Source organism: Nasonia vitripennis, chromosome 1 (assembly GCF_009193385.2).
Source record: "Nasonia vitripennis strain AsymCx chromosome 1, Nvit_psr_1.1, whole genome shotgun sequence".
NCBI classification, from domain to species: domain Eukaryota; kingdom Metazoa; phylum Arthropoda; class Insecta; order Hymenoptera; family Pteromalidae; genus Nasonia; species Nasonia vitripennis.
In genome coordinates, this window is record NC_045757.1 from 36,053,922 (window position 1) to 36,073,293 (window position 19,372).

The following is a 19,372-nucleotide window of genomic DNA, read 5'->3' on the forward strand; positions in this document are numbered from 1 at the left end:
ATAGAGCGATCGGAATGATTCGAACTGCTTGAAAAATGTCTCGGTTTATTCGAAAACGAAGTACCATTCATGCCCTCAAAATTCAACAACGAGCCAACCCAAAAATCAACACTCCTCTTCAAGTCCCTCGGAAAAAAGGCAAAACAGCTCGGCAGAAGGCGCAAGTACAGAGAGAAACGGCCGGTGGCTCGAAAAAAGGAGCTTGCGAGCGAGCGAGAGAGAGAGAGAGAGAGAGAGAGAGAGAGAGAACACATCAGAGGGTGGGAACGGAACACGCTTGCGCGCGCGGGCGCCTCGAACGGGAGGTCGCGTGTGCTGCAGCAGAGCGGGCTGCTGCGGATCGGGCGCGACAGTTCTGACCCGACTAGCGCCGGCGCGACCTCGTCGTGGATTTTGGATACAGCATACATAATATAGTATACATGAGATCCGTCGTTGTGCCATAGTATTCGCAGTGATCTCTCGTATTTTTTGTGCGTTCGAGGTGATGATCTTAGTGTCGAGCTTATAATACGATATTCACACGTGCGAAGTGTAGAGAGATAATGTGGATTAAAATTCATCTTTTCCGAGTTATGCTTTGAATATTGCAAAGCTAAAAGCGAGTTTGAGAGAAAACTTCGCTGTAAGCACGTCTTTCCAAAGAAACGGGAGAACTAATTCGGCCAGCAGCAGCAGCATCAGCGAACAGCTGATTCAGCCCGTCGCGCTCGAACAACTCCCTTATCTCTCTGCACTGGCGCACGTACACACACACAAAAAGCGGAGATTGTAATTATTTTTTCCCGTCCAATTTCCATCCTGCTCCACTTTGCGCTCTCTCGCATCAGCACCTGTCATCACACTATGCCTACACACGCACACAGCCGTGGATCAGCTGGTGACGAGCTCATCTCGCGCGGATGTGGTGCCGAAGTGCTGCTCACTTATGTACCACGCATAATAACCATATAACAGTGTGTGTGTGTGTATGTGTAGTGCCGAAGCTGAAAAGGTATATTTTATCGAAGGTCTAGAGCGCGCAAGCGGCTGTACCTCGTTATATCCCCCTTCCTCGAAGCTCACCTTGGCTCCGTTAACTTTCAACTTGCCTGACTGGCTTTTGCACTGCTGAACTTGGGGCGTCGATTCGCTCCTCCGCACACAGGAAGGTTATTCCCAGAGGCGACGAATTAGCTCCGCGGTTGTTTGTTTGCCGACCAAAGAGGCATGTTGTTATTGGTGACGTATAGAGGCTTCACGGGAAAATTGATATTCCGTCCGCCCTTGGATTTCCGGTTGGTTTATTATACGAAACCTGCCTTGTCCTGAATTTGTCGCGGGGAAATAAAAGCCCTCGTAAAAATGTTGAAACTATACATTCGTACGAGTAGTAAATGATGATGAAGCGAAAAAACACGCGGACTTTATCATCTGACGGATGGCGTGATTTTTTTTTTAAATCGTCCCTGAACAAAGTTGGCAACGCTATATTTCTAAAAGTTTTTCGAGAATAAAGCCCTCGCGCGCGTGCGTTTATTATATACGCATTGCGTCTAGTTAGGAGAAGCTAGAGCCTTTTTAGAGCTCGTTAGAGTACGAGCTTGTAACTGGATTTCGCTCTAATAGAACTTCCTCCCGCGCTGCAAAGTATCAAATTTAGATAACGCAATTTCTATGCTCCGTACAAAGTTTGCTGCGGAAATTGCTGATACACCGAAACCTGCACACACTTCCGAGCGACTGGGCCAATTAAATTCGTTCGACTTTTTATCATTTGTCGTCGCGCAGCGTCTATATTTTCTTTCGTACCTACAACGAGAATTCGGCGCGTCTCGATACGCCTCTACATCGCGGAAACTAGCTGGGCGCGGGAGTGAAAAGTGGTGTTTGAAACATCGGCCGCTCGAGCTCTCCGCGAACGGTAAAGTTTTAGTTTTACGCGTTATGCGTAGCCGAGATAAATTCGAACTTGTATAACACGCTGCTATAAGTGTATTAACTTGCAAGGAAAAGGGAAATTTCATCTTGCTCGGTGGCGGCCGCGCATATAGTCGTAAAAACATTATTGTGAAACTTCTTTCATCTCGATGTGCTTTGTAAGGAAGAGCGAAGGACGACGAGCGAGAGATTTCCTTGATAAGCGAGGACACGAGCGTTAAAAGTGGGATAATGCGAGGTATTCGTATCTCGTGGAAAAACAAGGGGAGGAGATCATAAATGCATTATTTCGGAGTTTTAGGACCGACTAAGAAAGAAACGGCCCTCGCGGTAAATTTTCGATAAAAGCGCATCAGGAAAATTTATCGTTATACGCTGGATTTATCTCATAAAGCACTGTGGATTACGAAGAATCCTGTAACGAGATTACTCCATAAACCATATCCGATATTCTCCTTCCTCAAAGGTGGAAATAAGCTTTCCCCTAGAGGTTCAATTTTTCAAAACTGCGCACTGCAGCTCTATATATATATCCCCGATATACGTCGACCAGAGAGATCGAAGGTCTTATTTCTCAGGAGGGTCCAAATTTTCCTACTTCATCCGTTACGCTCACACTGCGCTTTGATCGTCGCGGGATATGTGCGGGAAAATATTTCCTCTCGAGCTCCATCATGCCTCCTGTGACTCACTTAACTAATCGTAGTTTCAGCAATTTTGAAAAAAGTTCGGTTCGACGAACTCCGACAATAAAAGCTTCGAGTACGTATTCACCCGGTCGATCGAACGGAGCGTCGATCATCCGTCCGCAGCACACGGTCAATAGAAATCGTACTGCAGCTCATTGTTTGAAAAAGCTCCGCGGCAAAACGACCTACTCAACAGCCGCGTAAAACTGAGAGAGAAAAAATACGTGCTGTCAAGTTGCACGCATTTATTATGCGCAGGCTGTTGGTAATATTTTACCAACAGCCTGCGCAGCGCGTGTGATTTGCGGGACGATATGAATGTAAATTTTTCGCTCTTCACATGATTAGAGCCGCAAGCTCGTTGTTGTCAGGCGCGCTGATAAATATTGGCGGGGAACTGCGCAAATGTTTACCGGAGCTTTGACGGTAAACAGCTCGAACGATATTACATCGTTACAAGAGGTGAACATAACGAGTATATATACCTGCTTTCTTGAAAAAGCTCGGCTAGGGTATTAATATCCAGAGGGTAAAAGGGATCTACTTATGCTCGAAAAGCATAATATACACGGAAAAAAATGGTTGGTAACAGTAACAAACCGCTTGGCAAAATACGCACCAACTATTTTTTTGGTTAACCTTACCAATACTTGATAATCACTTGATAAATGTTACCAAAAAAGCAGGTTACTCACCAATTATTTTATTATACTTACCAAGTACTTGGTGAGGTTAACCAAAAAAATAGTTGGTGCGTATTTTGCCAAGCGGTTTGTTACTGTTACTAACCATTTTTTTCCGTGTAAATTTACCCGATACAGCCGCGTTCGCTAATCCCCGCCGCGCAGACGTCATAGCAATCTCGGATATCTCAAAGGAAAATCGAGCATCGGCGGCGTACACTACACACACGTATAAAAGCCAGGGAAAATCCTCCCCGGGTCAAGTGTATAAGTACACTCTCGGCTCTCTCCGCTCTGCACTGCAAATCTCCAAGCTGGGAATCGCGAAGCGACACTCGTTTATACCTATCCACACCGCCGCCGTCTCGGCGACGTGTATTATAGTGACGCGTCAATGCGCTCGTGAAGAACAGCCCCGAGGCGAGAGATGTGCCGCGGAAAAGGGTTATTTCATCCGGGGAAAAACGCGCTCGCTCGGTCAACGACTCGAGAGAGAGAGGTGCGGATCGTCGCACTCAATTTTGACCGTTCAATTTTCCCGGGTTTTTTTCCTTAGCTATAGTGTGTCGGCGTCGATGCTGTGTTTTTTCATTTTGCTTCGCTTCTCTCTGCACTGCGTGTATGCCGGAGGTATGAATGCAGATTGGAGAATGAAATGCATGAAATTTTATGAATAATTCAATTTCCGACGAGCGCCGAAAGGGAGATACTGGAGAGTATTATATTTGGGGGAAGGAGTTGATGCGTAGGCGGGAAACGTAGTGAGAACTGGAAGTTGTTTTCTTTTTTCGGGAGAACTTGCGCAAACGCGTTGAAGCGAAAGTTTCGATGGTTAACACGTCTTGGCTCTTCTGTGTTAATTTTTACGCAAAATTTTAGCATCGCTGACTTCGTTATCATACGAGTGAAATTATAAACAAGATTTAATTTATTCGTCAATTTTTAGCGCCGCGGCAAATATGCAATTACTACAGCGCGTGTATGATTACCAATTACCAGTCGTTTAATTATTCGCGAGCGCTGCTATACACGAGCTAGCGGAAGTTTTGTCCGGGTTAAATCTCTGACAGTAATTAGAGCCCAGAAATAGAACGCGGCAGTAACTGAAGTTTGAAATATTTAAGCCGGTTCATTTGGATGGCTGTATTGTCAGTGCGATGTTGGACGAGTTACAGTCGGGATTTCCAGCGGACTGTTTTCCCTGTCTCTGCTCAGCGAAACTATGCACTCGCGCGCGCGTCTCATTGTGCGAATCGTTGTGTTCTTCTCGAATTAAATTCTGAAACGAGTGTTCAGCGTAGCGCATGAAAAGTGCGTTTGCTCTGATAAAAGCTGGAATTTATTATTACGCGCCATATTTGTAATTTAAATTTGTGCTACTCTGCGCAGCACCGTCGTGCGTTTGAAATTGAGTTGTAAATTTATGATATTTTAATTCCTACGAATACAGTATTAACGGTTTTTACGGGTGCTCTCTGTAGATTTATGCTTGACCTTAGCTTTCGTATTACGATTAAGCTTTTTTCTTCGAAATTCGTTTTTCGTGTTTTTTTTTTTATAAGTCAAAATATCTCTTGCGCTCTGTGAAATGTGTTTTCAGTTCGAAAAGAGGCATTAATTTTCCTTTGTATTAAAATTCAATATTATATATGAAGTGCGTTATATGCTGCAGAGTTTTAATTAATTTATGATATGAATTCCCGCTATTGACGCGGCACGAGCATCAACAGGTTAAAAGAATAAATATTCCATGCATGTGACTCTGAAATGACGATATCCATACAACGTATAATAAAGAAATTAAATTACTAAAGACGTTGTATAATATCCCGCTATTTCAACTTAAAAATAATGAACTCTTTTTCATAAACTGCCCTTCGCCTCTTTTGAGAGGATTTTTTACCGACACTTTCATAAGTCTTTACGTGAAAATATAAAGCTCGGGTACTACGTTTTATGGTCTTCGTTCTAAAAATAATAAAGAACGTGTATAGAAACTGTCTTAATTCCTTTTCGAGTTTGACAAATGCGTTTTTTTCATGGCACGCAGATCAAAAGACTTTGTACGAAAAAAAGGATGTAGGAGCTTTTTGCGCGACAGTCCACGTACCGGATCTCTGTATCACGTTTTAATATATTCTTCGAGAATCTGAGGAATCTTAGCCGTCCTATACGTGCGCTTGTTGACGATTCCTCGTCACATTCCCGCGTACTTACGTATACATCGTACTATAAGATCCAATAATGGTCAGACATTCCTCCGTACAACTGTCCCGTCCGTCGTTTCCTGTACTTTTGTCCTCAAATTCAAATGTATCAGCATTTTCGACGGCTCCACTCTGCGGTTTCGTTTTTCGTTCTCTCTCGCGTAAAAAAAAGCGCAAGTCGTTAAACCCACACCTTTGCGTCGTTAGCTTTGAACAAAGCGAGGATCGATGAAACGCACATCTGACCTACTAACCCGTAAATTTTACAGCCGGAAATTCCTTGTTTTTTATCTCGCTGGAGGGAAAGCGCAGAGAGGAGAATTGTAAAAAATACGCAAATTCCAGACTGCGCGAACCGAAGTTTATGTCACTCCGGATGTGCTTTTCTCAAAGGCTCACGTTTTTTCAATTTCTCACGCGCGCTGTCGTTTTACGTCGTACTTTGTCACATTCCCTTTCTTTCCCTCGTCATTTTAAATATATTCCATATCCTCGCAACTTATTTCCAACGAGAAATGAAAAATTCCTCTCCAATCTTCCGGTCGAGCAAAAGCTTTTAAAACGCTGTAAATTATTTGAAAAGAGTTGATTTTTGAATTAAAATTATTAACTGTTTTGTCGATAAAATGCATTAGAATATTGGACCAAAATTCGATAATTGAATCGATTCGAAGTCTTTGTACCCATGACAATGCAATAAACGCACTCAACGGTCGATAAAGCAGTTCCAATCAAGCCCCCTTAATTCTTCAACCCGTTCTAAATAATCAATGAAAATTCACGTGTGCTCCGCAAATAACGCAACGAAACATTGATCCCAGCTCAGATCAGCGAAGCAGAATCCAGCGAACGCAGCGGATCCTCGAGCGACTCGCCGAACACAATATTATGCCTCTAACGTGGGACCGGGAGAGCGGCTCGTTCACCCCCAGCCCGATTCCGTCGCGCTCGGCCAGCGACGAGGAAGATGCTCGGGGCTCGAGGTGAAGCGTCTCATTCTCGCGCTACTCGTCTCGTCGGAGTCTCGGTGCCGCTATTGGGGGCGTCCTGACGCCGCCCATCAGAGCCGCAACCGTGGATCGCCGAGGGGTGTACGCGACGCCGACGAAGGCGCCCGGTGGGACCAGCGGCTCGAACAAGGGCCCGTCGAAAGTTGCCTCCGTAACCGAGGTTTTCGATCGTCCGGGCTGCCACGACTGGACCCATCATGACAAGTTCAACATATCGAACACGGCCATGTCATGGGACTCCATCAGCTCGAGGGATTACATCGGGTGAGCATTGATTTTTCATACCTCGCTTTTCACGAGCCGCGCGTGGATTGGACTTTTCATTTGCTTTTGGCATGAAAAGAGCGGGGATCAAGCCGACGTGGATCCATTCAGTTTGTTGCGCGCTTGGAAATTAATCTATTCAGGGTTTTTTTTTCGCGATGATCCTCTTTGACGGGTTGACGCTGTGCTTGGTTAAGGCATCGATTGCCAATTAAATTCAACGAATGAGCAAATATACACCGATGGAAAACTAGTCGCAATAAAGCTCACAAAGATTTGAAAAACTTGTTCAACGCAATCAAGCGTCGTTCAGTCTACCGAACACTAGCTATTTTCCCATTACACGGGTAACAGAAACGAAAGTACCCTCTCGAACAATAGCTAAGCAGGAATCGCTCGATTACTTCTCACAAAACAGCACTTACGCCCAGGACAGTTCAGTACGTTCGCGCTCAGATCTTTCAAAGCATCTTCTGTGTGCTTGCAAGCGCGAAAAAAGTAAATAAACGCATATTCGCTTTCTCCCCTCGCTCAGCTTTGTTCTGCACTTCAATAAAAAGCAAATTCCTCGCGTACAAGGACAAAGAATTCAAGAGCACCGAGATAGAGCTCGACTTTGGCGCGCAGCCGATGCAAATTGAACGTTGAGTAATTCGAGCAAGCATAGCGTTTGCTCTCGGTGACACGAGAGAGAATAGTGCTTTTCTATCAAATTTCAAATATAAATACGCAACGCGAGCGTTTGAACGAATCACGAAAATTTCCAAAGGCATCAGCTGTCGGCGACGGCGTTGCTGGGAAGTCCGGATGGCTCTCGACATCCCCTGGACGTGTACGAGTTCTCGGAGGAGGACTACCACCGAAAGATGGAGAACCGCGACGACCATGGCAACGGCTACCACGGCATCGGGCTCTGGGAGTGTCTGATGGGATGCAGACACAGACTCGATCAGCAACTCGCCAGGAGAAAGGTGAGACAAGTTCATTATCTGCCTCGTCGATCGATACACTCGCAGAGCTATATCTACATACCTGCGCTGCGTATCTGTTACGTGTACACGATCAAGGTTATCCGAATCGCGAAGTAATAAAAACGGCGAATTCCAATAAAGCTCTCTTTTTTTCTATATTTGCGCATGATCTCATAACGCGCCGGAAAATATTCTCAAGAAAGAGAGAGAGAGCCTGATTAAAATCTGTAATCCAGGGAGTGCGATATGAAGGTTGCTCCTTCGATTTTTTCGCGTTCTATTTTCTCCCCCCGGCGGTAAATTAAAGTTCAAGCGCAAATGCATTATATTTAGTCTCGTGCACACGAGCTACTGCAGTATCAGTGTTAAGGGCACGTGTCTCGAGGTTTCGAATAATTTTCATCTCGATTGCGCTCGTTCTAACGTGTAACGCAAACATTTTTAACATCAAAAGGAACATCCCTATCAACTGGACGGTCGATTAAAACAAAAAACTACAGCCCGTCGCGTCGAAGAATCGTTAAATCGAAGAATAACCTCCCGGAAATGCCTAACGACCTCATCTGGCATCCCCGAGTCTAATAAGCCTAAGACTTCGCTTCTTCTCTCTTCTTCTCCCCAAAAAGCAATCTCGGACATAGACGGACAGCGGTACCTCCTCACCTTATTGACTACTACAACAAATGGCCAATTCAGGCCTGAAAAATTGATCGTCGTGGCGAGGAGTCCCCTCCTCTCTCTCGGCCAAAAGTTTTCCGATAGAGAGAGAGAGAGAGAGAGAGAGAGAGAGAAGCGAACAAAGGGACGAGTTCGGCTAATACAGAGGGAATAGTGGTAAATCGAGCGGAGCTGAAGAGAACTAGTGTCGCCGCTTGTTTTCTCATATACCTATATACACGTGTATGTAATACCGAGGATTTCGCTTCTTATTTTTTTTTTGTTTTCGATGTATGAGGGATGAAAGGAAACGGTCGAAGAATAAAATATTTATGTCGTCGAAGGAAGGGAGAGCACTGGGGTTCCGCTCGGTCACGAGATGTTTCTATAAGCGCTGGCCTTTATAGAAATTCGATATAATACATCACTCGGAAAACAGATAAACATGTATAGATATACGGCGCGCGTATTGATTTTCTATGATAATAAATACTATTTTCCGAGAGCCGCTGTGCCGAGAGATCTGTCGTTATATATATATATATATATATATATATATATACCTACACCGGCTCGCGCGTCTCGGGCCATTCATCAACGCCGAGGGCGATATACGTCTGTATCGACGATTAGTTTAGGTGTATACTGTTACGTTCGAGTATACATGGTTGTCGGCGGGCCGTAATTCAAAAATATGAGCTGCTTCGTCTCATCGACTAGCAGTTTTTCGAGATTTTGTTTCACCCGCGAGAAAAATACAGTAAGTCCTCTGCGTAAGCATCAAACTCTCTCCCGGTGTCAAATTAAAGCGTGAAAAAAGGCCGCAAAAAACTTAATCTCGCGCGCTCGGCACAGAAAAAAAAGGGACGAGCCGACGTCCCGGCGAAACAAATTTTCGACTCGTTATATACCTATATAGATCAACGCGCGTGGAGCAACCCTCGCTTTCGCAGCTTTTTCCATGCCTCTCTCAGCAGCTATACAAACACAGACGCGGCAGACACAGAGACACACGGATCCTTAGGTGTTCGCATTCCGTGACATGTGTGCCGCGCCCGGCTGAGGCGCGAAACGAGGTGCGAGTTCAGGGCCGAATCGATACGGCCTTGTCTCTCTCTCTCTCTCTCTCTCTCTCTCTCTCTCTCTCTCTCTCTCTCTCTCTCTCTCTCTCTTACTCGCTCGTATACCCTTGGACACGTAGCGGCGGTAGTCGGCCACCATGACCCAAAGCTCGCTATACGGCGACTCCACTTCCGTGCCGCCGCGGACTGAAAAATCAGAGTCGAATAAGAGAGAGGGCCGGAGTTTAGAGGCGGGAGATTTGCGGCGAGAGGAAGTGGGCTCGAGTTCGCTTTGCTTTTTGGGTTAAGGAGCTACGGAGAAAGAGAGTGGAAGGAGCTTTCCGGGGCTGGATTTTAGAAAGCCACGGATAGGCTTCAAAAAGATCGTTTCCTTATTTCTAGATTATGTATATAATAGACAAAGATGAGAGAAGATCCCATGTACTTAATACGAACTGATGAAGCTGACAGGGGTCAGCACAAAGGGGCCGCCCTTGCCGCCTGCATTATAAAAGATCCAATTTTCCAAGAAGCTTTTCGCGAATTATTCATTCCTCGTTGTAATTAAGGAAAGTGACAACGTTGCGCGGGCAGAGAAAAAGAGCTTTCGCGCACAGCTCGTTATGCGATCATTTTCGAGGATAATATTCAAATTAGAGAGAATCCTGCCGACGCGCTCGCAGGTAAGCAGAATCCGAAAGTAATAGGAGAACTTTCGGCTAAACAGTATACAGCTCTTTGCTCTTTCCTCTTTTTCCCGCCGCCGCTTTCTTCGCGCAGGCAGTTAATTGTCTTCATTCCTCCTTTGTTCTCGGATAATTTTCTTAATTATGAAGAGCCGCGCACTTTATTTGCGCTTTTGCCATCTTTTACTATCCGGTTCGTTATAAAATATTTATTTTTCCGAACGTAATTTAAATCTAATTCCGTCACGTCGAACAATGTCGAAAGCGACAAATATTGATTCGCAGCCGATGCTCGTCCTCCTTTCGCCAATCGTTCATCCGACGTTTGCTCGCTGCAGCTTCGTTTACATCGTTTGCTCGGATGTCCGATTGGCTCGTTAAATATTGGGGGGGGGGGGGAATGGGGGAAAATTCTGCTGCAGCGGATTATTAAAGCAATTCTTACGCGACGTTTTATCGTGTTTGGAGTATGCGTGCGAGTTCTCCAGCTAGCCTTTACGCTGTATTTGCGAAGGTAATTGCAATGAAAGTTTCAGGCCGGTATTGATGGAGAAGCAATTTCTTTAATGGCTAGCCAATCACCGATGCAGTATTCAGCGCGGACTATACTGTGGATGTTTATTTTGATAGGGCGGCCAACTCAAATTTGCACTTTTGCAGATAGCACTTTAAACTTTGCCAGGCCGGGCTCCTCGCGCGGGGTCGTTATTTATTCAAATTTCTAGCGGTATTGATCTTTCGATGAGAGATGCGCCGTTTCCCGATAGTTTATGTACCTTTACTTCTGTGCAGTTGTTTTACGCTGAAAGCACGATTGTCTACAGAAGAAACCGTAGTAGATTTTTCATTTTGTTGCGGCGTCGCTCCAAAATCATTATCATAATTCCGTCGAGCATTTCTTTTTGTTTCACCTGTACAAAAGTAATTAATCCACGAAACATCCCCAAGAAGCTTCCTCAACTAAATCGACGACCTCGAATTTCGTTCACAGGTCGAGCAGGGCCTAAAGCTGTATCGGGCTCACAAACAGCAGGCGGCGGTGCGCAAATGGCGAGGCGCGCTGACGAACATCGGCCGCCGAGAGGACAAGTTCGCCCTGCTCGGATACTTGTACCAGGCTTACATGGACTGGGGCAAGTACAGGTACGTCCCCAGCTGAGATGAGACGTTTTTTGTCGTCCCTACTTTCGGCCCTTCTCATACAAAGCCTAATATAAAAATAGGAATATAGAAAAGCTGGTCTACATATAGGCTCGTGTGTCGCGCAAGCGAGTGATTTCGATCTCGTATTTCAACGGCGCGCGTGTCGTCGTAAATTCGCAGCTGCACAGGCTCGTAAAGGCGCTTCCAAACGACTGGGCCGCGATCTTGTACGCGGAGATATACTAATATACCAGAAGGCGTTACGGCCGTGTTAACGTATATTTATGGAAATCTCGCCTTTTTCGCGTTGGTATATCGGCGAGAGATGATATAATTTTTAAATGTTAAACGAATTTTTGCCGGTCTCGCTCCCGCAGGGACAGCGTGGACTTCGGGCACCGGCAGCTTTGCATTTCAGAGGAGCTGGACTCACCGAACATGCGGGCCGAGGCTTATTTGAATCTGGCCCGTGCCCACGAGCGCCTCGGAGCCCTCGACCGCGCGCTCGGCTTCGCTCGTCACAGGTAACGAATATATATACATTTTTTTTCCATTACCATATACGTATACATGTGGGAATATATTACACATACGTCGATACGGGCCGAGCTGTTGTCTGTTTTTACGCGGGTTTCTGCGCAGGAGCCCTCGTATATTCCCTTTATGAGCCCGCGTTAGTCCTATGCATGACCGAGCTTTATGACGCGGGATTCTTGAATACGTAGTATATACGCGTCCAAGAAAGATTCTCTCTATCTCTCTCTCTCTCTCTCTTCGCTATTCTCTTCTTTTGCCTTGAGGATTCCTCTTTTTTCTCTCTCTCCGGGAAATTTGTAGTAGCTCTGCAGTGAAACGTCGGCGGGCGAGCTTTTTTCTCCTTCCTTTTGTTTTTGCCCTTTGTTCCATATAGCCGGCGCAGTTCGAGAGGGAATTTTTCAAGCCGCTCTGCTAGCTCGGCTCCAGTATACAGAATATATTCCGCGAAAAAGTGCGTCGCGCCGGCGAAAATATTAAAAATTCTCTCGTCTCTTTACATGTGTTCTTGACGCATCAGCCTTTACAACGAGTGCGACCAGTGCGCGACGGCCGGATTAGTTCATCTGACGGTGGGTAGAGTCCACTTGGAGCTCGCCGGATTCTGCAAGGCGCTGGAAGCCTTTCAGAGGGCTCACAAAATCGCCCACTCGATTCAGGACCCGTCGCTCGAGTTGCAGGTTTGTACAATACGCGCGGCGATCTTATTCGGCCGAGGAAAGTCGAATCCCAGGGGGGATTCGGGAGCAAGTTTGCAGCCGCGGATTATTCGGGCTTGTATATTGTTGCTCGAGACGGATTAAGATTTTATCGAGTTGCCGTTGTTTCGTTTGGGAGGCTGCAATGGGGTGTGCGGGAAAATTGACTTGATTAAATCTACTCTCGGTTCTCTGCGACGCGTTGCGGGAAAACGAGGGGCAGAAGCTTTTCACGGTGTAATTACGACTTTAATTAAAAACTTTTTTTGTACCCAGCGGCGCGCGGGCGAATGTGGGATTTAGCCGAGCGCATTTTGCGCTGTTTTGAATTTTTTTCGCTGGAAAAACACTAATTCGGTCGGACCATAGTGGCTGTCGCACTATGCTTACGTTAGCAATAAAAGCTCCCCCCTCCCCCCAATTAATGACAGCCCTAGAAACACTCACGTCGTCCCATAAACCATCACCCCCGGCAAATCTCTCATAATCCAGCCTGCAGCCGGCCCAACACCTTTATTCGTCAATACCTAGCTCTATCTCTCCGCCAAGCTCCTGCTGAAAAGGGGGCCGGCAGACAAAAGGCCAAAGAAACGAGCCGCACACTGTACTGATCTCGAAATATACATGCATAGGTATACGTCGGCCTGTCGGAGCTGTTCTGTCGGCTCCAAGACGCGGACAAGAGCGCGAGATACGCCGCGCGAGCTTACGACCTGTCGAGGAGCTTGCAGCTGGGAGATTTGAATTCGAGACATCATCGTGCTGCTCTGCTGCAGATGGCCTCCGCCCTGAGGAAGAAGGGAGAGCTCGGAGACGCTCACGACTACTGCTCGGTATGAATCCTCACTTGTACTGTTTTATACACTTTCGAAGCTCGACGAAAGCTCGTCGCTCGATTGAAAGGACGTCAGCTTTTTGAAATTCGCGCCACCGTGGAGTTTATTCACTACGCCTAAGAGATTACGCAGCCGGTGGAATAATGAAACAACGGCCCACTGTAATTCTTCGTTCAGCGCGAGCGCACAATGCAGGGTGGCAGGCGCTAAAAGCAGTTAAATTTTTCGCCCTACTCCCGCGCATTGTACTGAACTGGCGATGAAACGAGCGCCTTTTATCCTCGACTTTATGTACGTGTATACGTGTACAAAGTCGAGCTACACATCGTCGAGCGGAGCATTGCGTCGCTCGAGGAAAGTTAAACTTTGTATAACCCTGAGCTTGCGACGGCTTTGTTCTTATCTGCTCGCAGGAGGGGACGAGGCTGTCTCTGGTGTCCGGGGACCAGGCGAGCTACGCTCGCAGCATTAGGATAATGGGCGACATCTACAGGAATAAATCTGAAATTAACGTGAGTCCTTAATACTCCTTTGCGCCTGCATTATTCTTCATTCCAGGCCGTATTCTTATATCTCTCTCTCTCTCTCTCTCTCCCTCTCTCTCTCTCTCTCTCTCTCTCTCTCTGTGTCCGGACACGACTCGAGCTTATTTACGCCGCGACGAGAGAAGAATGAATGGGGCTGCGGCTGCAGAGCGAGAGGGAGAGAGAGGGTTGGAAATTAAGAAGAGCCCGAGTACAGTGCGCGAGCGAGAGGAATAATGTTTGCTTTTAATTACGGGCGGGATTTAATTATGCGGATTCTGTAATTCCAGCGCTGCTCTCGCGCGCGCGCGCGATCGGCCGGCTTTTAAGCGGGCCAATCTTTGTCGCGCGCTGTTTTTCTTTAATTTGGGAGAGCTTTGAGTTACTGAGATAATACTGGAATATTCGTCCTGCTGTCCGAGTTAATTGGTCAACGACTGGCAATACGATCGCTCATTACCGAGCGATCGCTGTGCGCAGCTGACTTGATTACAGGAAAGTAAACGTGATTGCACCGACACTTTGCATTGCACCCGAATAAAAAGCTCACACCCTATCGTACAGTCAACTCGCGCGCGGAAGCAAGCCCTCGAAGCCCACGTAGCCTCTCTCAATATCGTCGGCGGCCCTCGCGCGACAACAACGGCACCTCGCCGATCATGAATATTCACGGCACTTGCAGAAGGCATTCCGGCAGTACGAGAGCGCGATGGGCTTGGCAGCGGCGACGGGCGATCGACTCTGCCAGATGGAGGCCATGGACGGGGCGGCGAGATGCCTCGAGGCCCTCAGGCTCCAGCACAAGATATGCAACTGCAAACCCCTCGAATTCAATACCAGGCTCCACGAGGTTGCCAGCAGCGTCGGGGCCAAGGTATGTGCCAAATGCTTCGGCCGCTTTGCGACGCGCGCAGCTTTTTGGCGCGCGATCTACGATCGTACGTGTATACAGCTGGCTAATCGAGTTATCGCGCGGCGATATTCCAAGTGGGTTGAAATCTCGCTGTTTTGTTTGTTCAACTCGATGGATGTAACTGTCAGGAGGAATCGATGCGCCTCTCGCGAACGGGCTTTATGAACGTCACACATGCGTCATCGGAAAAAATACAGTTTCATACCTCTGATTCCTTATACAAGCTCTCGACCTGTTGAACCGCGACATAAGCCTCGCGAAAAGTCGCCTCATTAAAGAATCAGACGGACATAGCTCAGCGTGCAACAGCAGTCGCATTAAATAAGAAGTTGAGACGAGCTTTTCTTCTCTCACGGCCGGATTATCTTTTTCAATCTTTCGCGCACAGAGACATCCTAATCCTCGCTACGGAACGTGAAAGTGCCTCTCCGCTTAACGACCGGGTTTTATTGAGAGGAAAATTAATTATTTTGTTTTCCTTATTTCCTAACCGCATTCACTGAGAAACGTTTACACTTTCCGAAAAATAGCTACTCATGAGGACGGTGCGCTCGCGGCTGTCGCGGATCTACGGCTCGCTGGGCGACGAGGAGCAAAAGGCCCACTACGAGCGCGCGGCAGCCTCGATAGAGGAGGACCTGGAGCTGCGCTGCGGCGGCTGCAACGAGCCCTTCGGCCTCGAGGCCGACTCCCTCGAGGCCCTGCCCTGCTCTCACATTCTGCACGCGAGGTGAGTGCGCGGTTGTTAATTTTGAAAATCGCTTCGAAGATTCGAGACAGCTGATCAAAGAGAAAAAACGACGCTCGTTGCAGGTGCGCGTACGACATTCTAAAGAAGCGCGACAAGAAGAAGAAGCGCCTCTGCCCAGACTGCCACAAATCGGTGAGCTCGAGGCTCTACCTCCACTGCGACGATACTCACGACATCAACCCCCTGAATCACAGTTCCTTGAGCCTGGCCTCGCTGAGGGCTAGCAGTCTGGCGACACTCGAGGACTGCCACGCGACGAGTAGCGTCTAACGAATTTTCGACCTTTCTTTCGACTCCCTCTCCTAATCCTTACACACGCGTCACAGCATGCGTTATCGCGTTGTTTGAATCTCGTGTACGACGATTCTCTCGAGAGGCCTGCACTTATTGCGTTTAACCCAAAAGTGTGAGCCGACAAACCCGAGGCTACTACGTACCTGTGATTAAGTATGATGTACTCTATATATCTGTTGTTCGGACTCTCTGTCCCAGATTGAGTACAGTAGCGCGTAGATATTCGAAATGTATAGTTCTTTGTTTTATCGAATTCACTAGTTAATGTAACGACGTCGAATTAAAAAGACGTTCTCGTGCAATTGGAAAGCAAACACTGATCGTTGTTATATCATTATTTGAAATCACAGATACCTAAATAGCCTCGTATGTAATACCATCAACCTAGTCAATTCTCAAGGTGTAAGTATATTTTTGTAAGTTTTATTAAGTTAGTGTCACGTGACAGAAGAAAAGAGAAATCATAATGTTATACTGTAAACAGGAGTTAACCCTCGAATCGTCGTTGCACACTTCTAACTATTTAAACGATAAACATATGATATAACTACGAGATACAACTATCCAAGTGACAGAGAATGTTATAACACACGAAGAAAAAAATTCAATATCTTCCTTATGCACGTGAGTCTACTGCCGTTAGAGAAGGAGAGAGAATTTCACGGTTATAGAGTTACAAGTCGTTTTAAAAACAAGTTCCTCGCGTTGAAAATTAGAGAATTGCACTGCACATTTTTAGTTAAACGGATTCTAGTCGTCGTATCGTGGACACAGGTGTTTTAACTAATCGTGTGCTAAAATCTCTAGTGCGAGAGTTAATGCAAAATGCACAAAAAAAAAAAAATCGGTAAAAGTGTCATTACGCCGAGGATCTTCAGCGGTTTCCGATGCAAAGAACTGAAGCCACTGGCACATCGAACGCGTATCTCGCACGTTTACTCAACATTTTATTCTAAACGAATCGAAGACGAGAGCTGAGTGTGACGTTTTTTCAAATCGTTCCTATATGTATAATTTCACGAATGTAACTGCACGAAATTCAACTTATATTATATTATAAGCACTCTGGAAAGTGCCAATGCGAAACGATTCTGCCAAATTAGATTGTCGTGGTACAGGGTAGTGTTACACGAACGAAAATTCAATCTTTTCGTTCCACGAGTAAAACTGCCCGATAATGTAGAAGCAATATATACCGCAGCGCAATAGATGTATCGATCGAAAGGATCTTATTTAATGTTGAAAACGATATTGAAAATAAATATTTTGTTAAAAAAAAAAAATAAAACGTAGCACGCAGTTGTTTAATTTTTGTAAGAGTTCAAAGACACCACCCTGTACCTACAAATGAGTATTATACGTTTCTTCGCTCAGTGTATTCGTTAGATCGTGGCGAGAAGTTTCGTCACATTTTTCAATCAAAATTTGAAGCTTATATACTTGTGTGCGAGATTAATTGAGCTTGGTTTTATTGGAGCGATATCAATTACCAAAACAAAACAGTTTTGGGCCGACCCTTTCGCGAGCCCTATCGTCACCGCCTAAACTATCCGTGTCTGTGGCAGATGAAGATAGGTGGCGCATAGGCACTTTTTCATTTCTCTCATAACAATCGAATCTGTATAGATACAGTGGTGCGCCACCAATGCTAAAACTGTCTTGTTTGGCCTGCTGCTTCGTCCCCCTCGTGCTACAACTGCGTGCGTCTAAAGTCATTAAAATGACTTCATACCTCGCCATTAAACGCAGGCATTCTATGTGGAGAAAAAAAGAGAATATACGTATAAATGTATAATGTGAGGTGCGCGAGAGCGCACGCAGAGTATCTTATATTTAGATGTATATATAAATATTTTTTACACGTAAACGATAAAAAAAAAGAAACCGACAAGATTGCGAAAGAGGAAGCTAGAATATGAAGAAGAACAATATGTAAGGGAGGAAATAAAAAATGTAAAGATGTAGCTTCACGTCGAGAGTGCGCGGACAGACGCGCATGTATTATGCAATTGAAGGGTCCAACGAAAAAGCAAAATCACAGCCCTTCAAAAGATCGTACCTATCTCAATTTTGTGCGATGAAACGGAAATGTATAACAGCAGATTCAATGAAAAACAAAAAAAAATAATAAATAAAAATAATGATAAAAACACGTTGTATTTCCCGTCCGAATCAAATGCATCTTATTGTTAAAGGTATTAGAAAGAAAATTTTCGATGCGATAATGTACTAAACTAAATAAATAAATCAAATAAAGTGAAAAATGTTAACTGAAATGGTCGCTCTTATACTTATTATTTTAATCGTTGATTGGTTACCTATGAAGTCAATTATATTTTTCTTATTTGGTCGAGTCTTAATTGGAACCAGATAAAACGCGATCGATCTGTATTCGTTACGAATGCGTTAACGTTAAGAGCGTCCATGTATTATGTATTTGACTATAGGTACGTCTTTCGGCATTAATATTTTAGACTCTCCAAATCGCCGTGGGTCATATTGACAATTCACGTCACATTTTTCTTAATCGTACTTATATTAATTAAATGAGAACTACAAATTTGCGTTAAAAAGTAAAATAATTTTCTTTGTAAGTTGACGTTCAAGCAGTTGAAATTATTATAGAATCTTGATGAATTAATTAGAATAATTTCGTTATGCTACTTTTGTTAATTGAGTATATTTATAATAAATATAATATTGAAGGAAAGATTTTCATGAAGTTTACACTTTTTCATTCGTATATTTTGTCAACGATTAGAAATCGAGAATTAATTGAAATTCAACAATAAGATAAGAATTATATTCTACTATTAAATAAATTTGATGAATTTTGAAATTAGAATTAGCTATTCTGACGTGAAATGCTTAATAAAATATGAATTAAAATATTAATACTGTACGAATATGAAAAAACAAACCTATGCATTAAACCGAGCACATATATGTAGTATATATACTTGTTCGAATCACCACCACCCGATGCCCAAAAAACAAATCGAAAAAATTCAAAAACAAAACCAGTTGAAAATTTTACGATTTATGTGTAATGTAAAGAAAAACAACGCATGTATCAAGGAATTATAATTATTAAAAGTATCGAATTGTTGAGTAGGTATAACAATGCAAGAAAAAAAAATTAAATAATACTAAACTCTATTGCGACTTATATGTCGAAGAAAGTATAAAAAATATAAATATTAAATAAATGATTATATGAGACGAATAACACGTCTTCTTTACAATGATGCTTAAACGTTGTAGTGCCTACATCGCGAGCGTTCCACAATGATATGGATAATTTTATTGAGAACGTATTTTCCTTTTCTATATAAACGATCGTTCAATAGAAACATATGGAAGTTCGTTTTCTAAGTTGACAGGTTGAATCTTTCTAATCATAAGTTTCATCGAACGTTGTTGTATGATATATTTGGCGAAAGTGAAATAAAAATTATTTTAGGAAAATAAATAAGGAAATTGAACAAATCATTCCGATGCTTTGAAATTATTATTTTTTTTTATTTGATC

At 44.6% G+C, this 19,372-nt stretch overlaps 1 protein-coding gene across 2 annotated transcripts; it reads left to right on the plus strand.

Annotated features, from left to right (window-relative positions):
• The first annotated feature begins 337 nt into the window (after positions 1-337).
• Positions 338-19,313, plus strand: LOC100123799 (43 kDa receptor-associated protein of the synapse homolog). Of its 2 annotated transcripts, none has more exons than XM_001607469.6 (11): positions 338-484; positions 6,321-6,773; positions 7,543-7,744; positions 11,140-11,291; positions 11,669-11,815; positions 12,346-12,505; positions 13,156-13,356; positions 13,773-13,871; positions 14,566-14,757; positions 15,327-15,526; positions 15,610-19,313. In XM_001607469.6, exons 2-11 carry the CDS (start codon positions 6,736-6,738, stop codon positions 15,815-15,817), a joined length of 1,599 nt encoding a protein of 532 aa, XP_001607519.2. In that variant the 5' UTR covers positions 338-484; positions 6,321-6,735; the 3' UTR covers positions 15,818-19,313. The 2 variants fall into 2 exon arrangements, with proteins under 2 accessions (XP_001607519.2, XP_016836682.1); XM_016981193.3 differs by having other exon boundaries at positions 6,326-6,773.
• The last annotated feature ends 59 nt before the right edge of the window (positions 19,314-19,372 follow it).